General features: G+C 44.4%; 1 protein-coding gene across 1 annotated transcript in view; it reads right to left on the bottom strand.

Moving 5' to 3' along the window:
• The window catches only part of T265_01392 (hypothetical protein), a gene marked incomplete at both ends in the record, with an annotated part of 60,492 nt that overhangs the window by 38,876 nt on the left and 8,870 nt on the right, over positions 1 to 12,746 (bottom strand). The window contains one exon of the mRNA XM_009165418.1: positions 5,728 to 5,841. Within this exon, the coding sequence (XP_009163682.1) occupies positions 5,728 to 5,841 (114 nt within the window). The remainder of the gene's footprint in view (positions 1 to 5,727; positions 5,842 to 12,746) is intronic.

Here is a 12,746-nt window from a genome sequence, read left to right on the forward strand (position 1 = left end):
ATGTGCTCATGTTTGGCCCGGACAAAAATTCGCACTACCGAGCCCGACAGATTCACGCTAATGACACTTCAACTGGAACTCAATAACCCCTATAGTCCAAATTCTCTCTCGAAGTGTTCATTAGAGAACACAGCGTGCAGACACCCAAGCTGGAGGACGTCATCACTATGCCTGGATTTAACATTCGATAATCTCCCACGTTAAAAAAGGACGACATCCGCTTGATCGTACGGCGTCACCTGACACTTACGGTCTAACTGATCCACTGCGCATCCAGGCCGGCCTTTCTTCACTAGCCTAATCGTGCCACAGTGCCACCAGTCAAAGTTCCGTTTCCATCGTTTGCCAAATCAAACTTACCAATTCACGTTAGTAAGCGACCAAATGCCTAGACAAAACGGAACGGCAACTACGCCTGAGAGCACGTGCCTTTTAGATTACGAGGGCAGTTGGACCGATCAGGCGAACTTACACAACAACAGAGCTAAACAACATCACAGTCCAAAGTGCCGGCCTCATCAGACACCCGCCGTATGATTGAGAGCAAGCCTCGACCGAGCGAATGCGCTTGACATCGTGTTCAGCACAGCAAACAGCAAAGCTCTGAAATTTGCTGAGACGACCGTCACTCGTAAGTGGAAGCCGGACCTGTGTAAGCAGAAACAATTATCATTTCGTTCGCACTACTGTGTAAACTACAGAGCTTTTGTCATGGTATTCTTTCATTTTAAATTTTTTTATTGATTTAATCGGTGGTAAACGCCTGAGGAGACACAACGAAACGAATTCGGAATACCATGCAAAAATACGCTGTTGTGTTCTGTCCTCATGTTTCGTTTTGAATCATTTATGCATTCATTCTTCTCTAAATACCTCTAAAAAATCATTCATCTGTAGCACCCATTCGGTACCTTAACTGCCATGCCACCAGAAGGAAGCATGAAGGCTGGGATACTGCCAGATCGGCTGGGATATGCCAGATCGCCCAAGCCTAGACTGGGGAAGTCGAGAGGAAATACATCGATGTATAAACGATGTTGTAATCTCAATGTAAAGGAGATTAGCAACTAAAATCCACAGAATACTAAGTAAACAAAATCACCCTAGATGTGGTCACTTTTTTGGCACCTGCTACCACCATAGTTTTAAGGTCAAACTTTTACTAACGTATTCTTCAAAGCTGACCCTCTATACTGTAATAATTTGTGAATTTTAGCAAACTCTGTTAAGCACCGCGTTTTGAACTGGAGGTTTGTTTGTGCCGGAAAAGGAAACACTTCTGGAGAGCTTGGTCAGACACAGCAGCACATTTTTTGTCCCTAGTTTGTGACTGCTTGGAAGTTGACTGTATCACGAAGGTCAGAGTTCTGAAAGCAACCGCTGAGTGCCCGAAATCTACTGGGACCCTCAGCTCCGATAAGTACTGACCAGACAGACAACACCCCCTCAATATGCGGCGGGTCACAGCCTTGTGTCAAACCCAGACAGCGCGAGTCAGCACTAATCAAGGTCAGACAACGCCCCCGCAACATGCAGCCGTCACAGCTTCGTACCAAAGCCAGACCGCGTGCAGCATTGGGCCAAGTTCAGTGTCCCTCCAGTGAATAGCTTGGGATCATTGTAATTTCGCGCTCGCACGCACTCACACTCTCGCACTCGGTTGTTCGGACTATGACCGTCGTGTTCCCTTCTGTGAGTCCTTTTTCCGGCACCAGGCCCTGGAGCGGGTTAGAAGCCAGATACAACAGTTTGGTGAATCGGCAAACATAACAGATTGAGAAGAAACTTATGTGCGGACGAAACGACCCTTTTGCTACGTATCTCACCCTGGAGACAGCATCCTGTGTAGGCTCTGTACATAGAGAGGCAAACTAGTTTTGAAATCGAACTCTACCTCAACCTTACAGGCAGGTTGTATATGGCCTTTTTTCATCAGCATTCGATGCACCATTCACTGAACCCGTAAGTGGAACATGGACTGGTACGACAAGCAACCACCAGATCAGCACTACACTAGCCTTCCGTTAACCACTGCTTAGCCTTCGTGTCCTCGGTTGTTCATGACTTTTGTTCAAAGCCTTTCTGTTTTTTCGTGAATGCCTACAAATTTTACACTGGATTGGCTTGTTTTGAAATGGGGCCTCTAACTGGAGTGGCTCATAACGATGGCAAATTTCAAAAAGGAAAGGGGTTGGGGTTGGCTGCAACGTAGGATTTCCTCATAGATCGGAAGCTGCGATTCACGAACGCGACTGATGCTGCAGCGCAAACGGACAAAATCTTCCAACTGGCAATGAAGGAGCAACGCCATTGGTTACCCATCAAAATGGTTTTACAACCTGAGAGGAGAGGTCTGACGCACTTCCACCAGAGGTCATGTAACTCCCTAAATCAACTTCCTAGACGCTGGCGAGGAAACATCTTCCGGATAGCTGTAAAGGCTCTGTTGTGCCGTGCGGTATAAATCAGTGTAATCATTTTCGGCTTCATCGAACCGTAGTTCAGATTTAGTTGAGCAAGATCTTCACTCAAGCCAAGTAGCCCTTAGACGCAGTGAGTTCAGTGTATTACATCACGTATAAAAAGCGTATCTAGTAGTTCGAATATTCACCAAACCACATACTTTCAAATGCTCTCTATATGTGTTTGATTTTGTCCAGAATGTTTTGGAAAAGTTTGGAAGGATAACCTTCTGCCAAAACTATCTGAAGTCATTCGTGCGATTCGGATTTTCGTGTTCCCTGTGGAGAATTGGAACCGCGTAAAATTAGGGAATACGATGTTGGAATGGAAGAAATTGAACTAAGGATGAAAATTTATGAGAGATTAGCACCGTCTAACTAGTTCAAACAGATTTCAAGGTTTAATAGTTGTGTAAATATTGGCCTATACTACACACTTGTGTTCAAACTTGATATGTGTCTCCAGAAACCTGTTTGTTCCTATTGTTGTACCCAAGCTTATGGATCTGAAAGGAGAGTCCACCGTAGCCGTCTTACTTTTAATGCATATAATCTACAAGAGAACTCACTCTGCTTAGTGAACAAATATGACATCCGAAAACCGAGTGAAACGTTCGGTGTACGGACCACTATTACGGTGCAAGTACAGGACCAATGGGCTGAGATATGTCTGTCTGTCAGTATAAGGTGAAATGGGACTAAAATTATATTGGACACGCACTGCTTATGAGCTCTAATAAGAGCGAAACTCACGTCCTGCGCATCCCCTCCTTTGGTGTGGACTCACCGGAATGAATGCACCAAGGCATGAGGACTATTGTTTAGACGAGATTCATGTGTTTAGTATGTATCCTACAAAACACCGCAACTAACGACACCTAAAGCGTATGTGTATTGTTATATCTTCTGCTTCGCCGGTCTGTGGTATCTGCTGCTGACCCGCTCCAGTGCCTAGTGTCGGAGAGAAAAAGACTCACGGAAGGGAACACAATAGCTATATTCCAAAAAAGTGGTTGCGAGAGCGCGAGTGCGTGCGAGTGCGAAAAGTACAACGGCCTCAAGCTTTTTATTGGAAGGACACTGTCTGAACTTGGTCCAGTGCTGACGCACGCGGTCTGGCTGCGACGTGCTGCATATTGCGGGGACGTTGTCTGACCTTGATTAGTGCTGACTCGCGCTGTCTGGGTTTGATACAAGGCTGTGACGCGCTGCATATTGAGGGGGCGTTGTCTATCTGGTTAACGTCTAGCGCACCTGAGCGTCTCGGTAGATTTCGGGCATTCAGTGGTTGCTTTCAGGAAGCTGACCTTCCTGATATGTATCACCACGGTAACTGCACGTGTTTAAGAATGATCAGTTTCATGGTCTTTTCCGAAAATTAAGATCACTGATCGGAAAAGAAAGTTGTAAACTCTCAAGAGAGGTACGGATGGTCTCCGTAGAAATAGGAAATCTGAAGGAAGTTCGGTGGCAGATGCTCGTTTGGAGACTTTCTTCCTTTGGGAACTATTAACAAAGTAGAGTACCCCAGAGGTGGCCAACATGGGGGAAGAAGTATGTATCTTCTCCAAAAGGAGACTTCTCTTTCCGAGTGCCCACTGAGATCTGGATGATAAGAAATTTGTGTTGAACTCCTCAGCACGGTGCCTTGTATCTAGAAAGGTCGCTTGGAGGTTATCATTAAGCGTTTTTGACCACTTGTTCTTTTTCCGCAAAAGAACGAGGTAACTGGTGTTATTGTGGTTCAGCGGAATCCCAGAGAAGCCAGAGCTTGATTATTCCAGATCCCACATGGAGGAAAGCAAACATTAGTTGTTATAATAAACCACCGTATGCTTCTAAAATTATCCACAAGTTTTTACAAGGTCATCCGACTTCCGGATCAGCCGTATAAATCCTAAACACACTACCCTGGAAGAGTGAAATATTGGCTGTTACGTATACTACCTGATACATATTATGTTCAGGAAATATGTGGGGCAGTGAGACGATGGGCAATAGGACGCACAAGTTAGCTTGGTTGTTCGCAGCAAAGCTAACGCCTTATCTATCAACCATATCAAGCTGCGTCTGTTATTACCTCAAATTTACGGGGACCATTTTGACTTACTTGAGCCAGCCCCAAAGGACTGAATAGTGGTAGTTTCGGCAACACTTGGTAGTGTTGCAGTGAGTGGGACTGAATCCACTCGTTTGACCAAGAAAGAACTGTGCCTAGCGTTTTTCGTAATACCATCTCACTAAACACTGGAGGACGGTCACATCCGGTCGCATACAACAAACCAGCTGATTGGTGGAGAAAACAACGGACTTGTGATTATTCGCTTGTGTCAAACCTGGAGCCGATTTTCACATTGGCAACCACATAGTCCAGCTAGTGAGTGGTTGTGCGAGCTTGTTCTTCTCCTAAACGTTATTCTTTTTGTACCAAATATGGACAGAGAGTGTTGGCTTCAATTCTGAATCAGACTAGTCACAGTAGCAAAAAAGATGGAAGTGTGATAAGCCGGCTTCCACCTTTTATGATGGGAACAGTCTTTCAATGACCAACGAAAGTTATTCTTTGCGTGAATCACATTGACGCTATCAGTTACTGATCGATATAACTAAACCTTTGGTTGTGATTGTGATAACGATTTCAGCTGAAATCGCCGTGTCAGAGCAACTACGAACGCTTTACCTTGACCGATCAGTCCAACTTTATGGCTCATTATGTCCCTGGAACATCGGAAAAGTGTGTGGTTTCGATCAGCTTAGGATTAGATCCTAAATAACATATTCATCGAAATAATCATGTGGAATGTTGTGAGGACTTGATCACATGCATTAGGACGTTAGTTCGAATGGGACTATTCTGACGCGAGAACTGTTCGGTATGGCTAACGTACTACATAGCAGCCGTTAGCCCTAGGGGCGTTTCAAGTACCCTAAAGACAGCCCTTCAAATACCAGCGAGACAGGAGTAGCAGCTAGGTATATCCCTATTCACAACTTGTTAAAAAAACTCAGAGACAGTGTCTCAGACCCAAACTCCGTATATGCTCATACGGAGGCGTAGATGTCATATTTTGCTTCAGCTGAAAACGTATGATTTAGCTACCTGACAAACACTGGACCGGAAGACGAAGTGGGTCAGTTTGATGTGTGGATAACGTTCACTTCGTAGTTCATTGGGGAGAAAGTGCATCGCATGGGCGCTCTGCTAACCTGAACTCATTCACTTATAAGTTTACAAAAGGGCTCAGTGGTTAAGGCGCGGACTTACCGCCCGGGAGGTTTATGTTTCGAACCCTGATTGGGCTTGGGCGGCCTGGTAACACCTCGGTCCTCGTGCTTCCTTCGGGTGGCTCGGCAGCTATGGGCCCGAAGGGTGTTATGGCTGAAAGGTTATTATTTAGTAACTTAGTAATTTCACGAGCCACAATGACTAACGGGACTCTAGTATGTAGATGAACCCTGTCACCAAGTAGCTATTCAGAAGAGTTCGTCAACCTCACTGGACTCTGCTTCACACTCTCCCATTCAGTAAGGTATTCCTAATTCGCGCGAGAACTGTAACGAAAAGCCCATGAGGAATTCAACCGTGATCACGGGTGGAAAGTGCCATTTATCGAGGGGCTGTTTATTGAGTGTTTTGAACCGAATATTCTAGAAGCCTAGAAAAATAGGTGGCGTTAGCATGAAGACAATTTCGTGTATATCTAAGATAACATGGATGACAAACACAGTTCCAAAAATATTGGACAGTTACCATGTCAAGCCTTATAGGTGAAGAGCACTGCATTGAACCTGCATACTACTGCACTTAATAAACGGAGTCTCGTTCTCGTAAACAACGACAGAACCTTTGAATTCGATCATAATTCTAAATGCACTCAGTGATCTCACCAAGAGTCTCAATCACCCTTACACCTGGCTGACAAATTATTCTCGTCTTGTATTGCGCTGCACGACAAGCATCGAACTTTTTTCTGTCGATCAGTTCTCAGTATTCAAACCAGACCACATTTGCTTAACTGAATAGAACACTGAAGTTAATCGTCATCTGGCTCCTCTTACCAAGACATCGGTTTGTTAGCTTCATCTTCACACGGTTCTTGACGCCTGCACTATATGAATCAGATGGACCGTGGACCGCATTCTTGAGATCCAGCAATGAGGACTCAATCCTCAGTGTTGGTCTTCTGGGTTTCCCTCGAGGGTTACAACCTGGCATAATATTCGAGCAATTCCTTTTGTCTCTACGTGGAATTCTGTCTCTAATTCCGTCGATAGCAAGTTCATAGTGCGCCGGTCAACAATAAACAAAATGGTAGAGATCGCTACCCCGTACTTCTAAATGAAGAGTCATTTGGTGCCTGCTGTGCTTGATGGATAACAGCATGCAATACACAAGAGAGATTGCGCCTTACTACCAGCGAGTAAGATCGGGCACATGTACTCTCAGCTCCAACACACATGGGGAATACACCAAACCATTTGACCGATCGAACAAATGATGCAAGGAAAATTGTTCAGATCATAACTCGTATCATAAATCGCCAGATCCGGCTAAATTCGCCTTAGATCAGTGTACACGTTCTCGCGGGGCATTTTAAGTTGCTGCTACTAACTGAAGTCCATCACGTCCATATCGGGCCCGAAACACTGTAGTAGTGGAGACGGTTCCGAATATAACCTCATCCGAACAATTAAAGCCGACAACTGAATTATCCATTCTCGTTTGGTGCTTCCATATTGCTTGTTGATCTTTAGAACGGTCGTTTGCAGATGCCTTTACTTCATTTTGCTTTACCGCTCGCCGGCCTTGCGTGTGTCGGCATCCCTAATGTTTTTGGTCCATAGTCGAATGACTTAAGTGTTATATCTGCAGAGGCGCCCGTGACATAATCACCCTCGGTTCGACAGATAACTTAACATTTCCTTGTATTCACTTCAGCGGTTACAAGTGTCTAAATTTCTCGCCGAGGAGAAGTAACTTCTGCACTTACTCTTGCTCACACAGTATGATTCATCTCCATATTGGGTTGCTATCATAGCGACATCTTGTTCTTTTTAGTTCATCAACCTAATCGCTACTGACGACCACAGTCGAAGAGTGGTTTGTGGCCCCATGATGCCTGGAATTTACTGTCACCTAGCAGGCTCTAGCTACTTCAAAGTAGTGGTGTGCTGGGTCTACGCATGACACACAGTTACTAGGATGATGCTTCAAGTTGTTGGAATTAGGACTCGGCTCTGTGAACTTCGACAGTATTATAAGAATGACATTATTTCATTCGGCCCTGTTGGGATGAGACTGTCTACACGGAAGTTTACCATAAACAGGATGTATTTTATACACTGAGTACAACCAGGGTGCAGCAAGTGTAATTGGTTCAAGTGTTGTCGGTATAAATTGTTTCCAGCAATCAGTTGGGCCACGCTGAGTCGCACACAAAACCCCAAAAGTCAAATCGTCAAAATAGAGGTTTATCAACGAATGCGTGGTTGTGAATACAATAATAAAACAGTAAAATTATACAAGCCTCAAATGGTGGGACTACGCCGGCTTCCATCCACCGGTTTAAGAACTTCTAATTTCTAACGGGATCCCAAAGTCCACACCGACCCGAGACAAGGTAGTCACAAGATAGCGAAACTCATGTGTTGATTCAAACAATACATGCGATGATAAGGTCAAAGAGCTGCCTATGTTCAGGTTAAAACAAAAAAGGAGGTATAGGCAAAAAACGGAAACAACAGAACGGAGAATGACATTGTACACAATAAGAATAGAAGAAAAGTATCACCGGTCTCAGTAAAAGAGACTCTATCTGGCCAATTCTCTGCACACTGTCCTGGATTCACTGTTGTCTGGTATCCGAGATGCACGCCCAATGTTTCTGTGCCGACAGGCTGTCGCGCTGATCCGACTTGATTGCAACACACAAAAAGAACAAACAAACTATCTCGGTGTGAACGGGAATATGAACTGGGACAGGTGTAAAACAATGCATTCGTTTGAAACAGAATGCAACAAAGGATACTTTGTTCTGGTTCGATTGCAATACAAAATGTTGCAAAATCTGCAACACCGTTTGCTTTGTAAAAGGATAATGAAATTTAACCTGATTAGATATATGTACTTTAGCCGAACGCGATTTTACCGTGGAGTTGTTGGCAGTGCCTCTCTAAAAATCGGGTTTCTCAGCTTTTATGGTCTGGCAAATTTGAAATTGCTGGTGAAATGCATGCGTGATTCTAGACTGAACTGAGTTGGTCGACGGGGCCGATTTTTACGTGTCTCCACCGTAACAACTCATTTTTGAACAAGTAATCAAGAAACGAATTAGCAAACCGACTTTCTTTATGTCAAATGCTCAGCAAAGCCAAATCTATGCTAATGACATCCCCAAATGAGCAACGATCAACGTCCAACATACAGAGCTACAAATTTCTCTAGGATTAATGTCCTTTATTGAGGTTTGTCCGTCGAACTAGTCGTAACTGACAAAGAACTCCGCGTAGGAGATATTGGTTTTTGCGGAAGATCGCAGTAAGTCGACTACTGGCTTAGAAGCAGAAAGGAAGGTAAAAGAGAATAGGTTGCATATATGAATAATACACTTCGCTGGATGATAACAGTATTTCTTGATGAAAGTTCACCACATAAGATGATATCAAAGTAGCTTCACTTTCCGACGGTTTGTATGCTGTGAGAACGAATGTGGTTCATGGGTAACCCGCAAAACCACTTTGATAAACGCTCACTTCCCTTCATAAAAATTATCAACCTAACTTTCCTTGATTCTAGAGGGAGGCAGAAATTTTCTCTAGGTAGGGTACATTCTCTGTGAACACATGGGCTTCGCCACTAGACCATATTTGTACCGGAAATGTACCGGAATATCTGTAGCCTGTGTGGGTTCACTAGTGGTTGATCAGGTGGCCGTTGATCGGTTCTTCGTGCTTGGCAATTAGCTTGTAAAAGTTTCGTCATTAATCGAGGTCACATCATCATTCGCTCAGTGATTGTCACTACCAATGTTCTTGAAATCATCCCAAGCTGCATTTAAAAGGCCACTTGACTCTTGTCATGTCTGTAATGTTTCGGTGATTTTTTTCTGCCTTAAGTTAAGTACTTGGTTAATCGTGAGTTTGTACAACCTAGTTTTTAATACCCACGCGCCCTGATCGGTTGCACGGCTTGTGCGTAATCTGAAGCAGCTTTATGGCCATACAGTGCAGTTTTCTTAGGCCATAGGGGCAGAGGGACTGTCTGCAAACGGATGCTGACTACCTCTTCTCGCACTCGCCCTGTCCAGCTGAAAACCTACAGCAGACTGCCGATTGGCCAACACATCAGCTCTCTTACTTGCCCACGTGTGACCTAACATGATGAGTCATCGATCATTGAGACACCAGTTGTGCCGACGACATGTGATCTGAACGCATTTGTGTGTGCACAGCTCGCTGTCTAGTCAGTGTCTTAGATACGTAGGCTGACGTATCATCTCTAGGTTAGCGAGTGTGGAACTCACTGTGCTCAAGTAACCTCGGCTCTGCGCGGAGGCACCTGAGTAATAGAAGTGCGAACACAACTAGTCAACGGGTAGCGGTAGTCCGCTCAGCGTCCGATGTGTGAATGTTTCGGAAACCAATCGGTTGCTAAGGCAACCATTTTTTCGGCGTAAAAGTTTATCCTCGGTAGGTTTACCCGAGATTATGCCGTGCAATTGATTTGTTTACGAAAGGGATCTTTCAAGGTCACTAAATTGCTCGAAATAAAATAAAATAACACTTTCCCAAAAATGTAATAAGATGAAGATGAAAGCAGGCTGTAGGTATTCTTGTATTCAAAACGAGGTGCACAATAATTTGTATTAGATGTATAAATTTTTAAGGCAAAATTTGCTGAAGACTTTTCCCTATTTCGAGGGTTGTTGATATCGCGCTGGTCTATTCAGCGTAATTATGACAACGCAAACATTGATCAAGGTTTATAAGTTCGTATAAATGTGCAGAGACGTAGTGTCGTTTCCATTTTTTGTCATAGGGTTCCGACGAATTGTTAAATTCCATACGTTTCCACAGCTTCTCCTGAAGACTGCTTGGTATCACTCTAGAGGCGTTGAACCACTGCAGATGTTTGCAAATCACTGTTAAAAACATGTTGCGCTCAGCTTAGAAAAAGTGTAGCCTGATCAGTTGTAATGGATTCCTGCAGGAAACAGCCAAGTACACGATTGAACATGCTACATCAGCGAGGATAATGGGTAAATCTCAAGTTATGAGTGAATAATACTCAAATTTCGTTGGTCGTGTGGGGAGATTTGGATGTTTCCAATGGAGATTTCGTCCTGTAGGTGAAGCCAATCTATTCTGAAAAGCCAAGAAGCACTGTACAGCTGATTCAACGCTTCTGAGCCTTTCAGCCTAGATTGGCTTCACCGAAAGGAAAAAGTCGGTAGCAAAAATTTCGAAATCTGCTCATGCTACCAACAAACTTGAAGTAGCTGAGACGGAAGGATAATTCACACAACGAGTGAGCTCTTCTTACGGGAAGCCTACGCTCATGGGGCCAGTCAGCAAGTGACTGCGTGATGTGGAATCCGTGATTTAAAAACTAGTGGCGCTATAGCCTGTCTACGTGCGAATAAATCACATTGCTGATCAGTTGATCGTGGCCGAACTGTTACTTGTTCTAACTACTAGCTGAAGGTTGCGGATTCGCGACTCCCCGAAGTTTCGGGAGATGCGCTCTGCTGATGAAACAGCCTTACAGTGCTTCTCACATTTTCAGCATAGATTGGTCCCACTTGCACGACGAAATCTCCATTGAAATTATTCTGTTAGTGAAGTAGATTGAGCGTCGCTGGGGTCGACTACAAAACGGGAAATTAGCTACGCGTTCAACTACAGCTACAGTTTGGTTTCTCATCACATCCAGAAGTATTGAAGTTGAGACAGGATCAAAAATTACGTTTTATTAGACGGTTTATGAGTGACACATATAGGGGGTTTTCGAGTTATATCGCACTCACCGTAAGACTGATGCCGTGAAGTTCACGCAAGGGAACTATTTTTCGAAAACTGTCAGTATCTGGGAGTTGCTGATACTAAAGTGATTCCATTGCTTACTTCACTTGGTTACGAAAGTTTCAGATCGCCTCTATCTGGTGGTGCACGTCGTTGAAGCTGTAAGCACTCATACTCCTCAGAGAACTATGTATAAGTATAGTTACCAGGCTTACTTTACCGGATACCGTAGAGACGACCTCACAACAAGTTCTCAAAAATAAGTAGCCGCGCCAACAATTTAATCGAAACTGGGAAGTGCCGGAGGACAGCGCTGTTGGAGGGTCTTGGTGAAATGTCGCGCTCGGAGCTACCCAAACAGGATAAATTTTAAACAGCACCACAAAGCACTTACGTGCAGATGAATGCGGTCATCAACAAAAGTATTCACTACACTTAGTTCGACCGATATCCGCTTGTGAAACGGCTTACCGACCTGTGTGATCTGCAGGGTCGTGGCAATTCACTAGCCGGACGATCACGTCAGGCTTGAGGCAACATTCAGTTGGCTGAGGTAGTCATCATCATCGTCCGTAGATCCCAACTGACATCCTACAACACTGGACCTAGTATTACACCATAAACTCACAGCATTCACTGGCTACTCTCCGATTTCGAAAACGCAAACCAATGCTTTTATGAAGGAAACTACTCATAGCGTTGCTGCAAATTCTTCGATAACCTACGATTGATTTATCCATGGGAACCAGATTGACATGCAAATGCGTATATTTGTCCCAAACCGGTGTTTTTCCGGGACGCGCTGGGATGGACTTCGGTACTTCTGTGCAAATCGACATCATAACACTCCTTTTTGCACCCTACGGCAACAGTTGCTTGTTCTGGAGGGGCTGTTAGTTAGCCAACAATTTTAGGTCATATGTGGGCTCACTCAGCGGAAAAGCTTGCAAACCTTCACAGCAAAGCGAACAAAGTCCATAATCACATCAAGCAATTTGATAAGATAAGCGGTCTCTCGGAAACCAGAGGTTAGCAAGGCACAAAGTACACAAATCTAACATTCGTGTGTTAAAATTGTCACCTGGTTTGTGGCCAGCTAGCCTTTATCACTGAAAGCAGCTTCTAGCTCACGGACGTTGAGTGACGATGCAGCCGGATACATCCCAAGAGGACCAGCTGCTACTCGGGTTTCCGAAAATTCTAATTTGTTCACCGTCCAGTTTAGTCGTTTTCCACTATCGCCTAGGGTGATTGCGGCGACCT

Source organism: Opisthorchis viverrini, assembly GCF_000715545.1.
Source record: "Opisthorchis viverrini unplaced genomic scaffold opera_v5_15, whole genome shotgun sequence".
Classification (NCBI taxonomy): Eukaryota; Metazoa; Platyhelminthes; class Trematoda; order Opisthorchiida; family Opisthorchiidae; genus Opisthorchis; species Opisthorchis viverrini.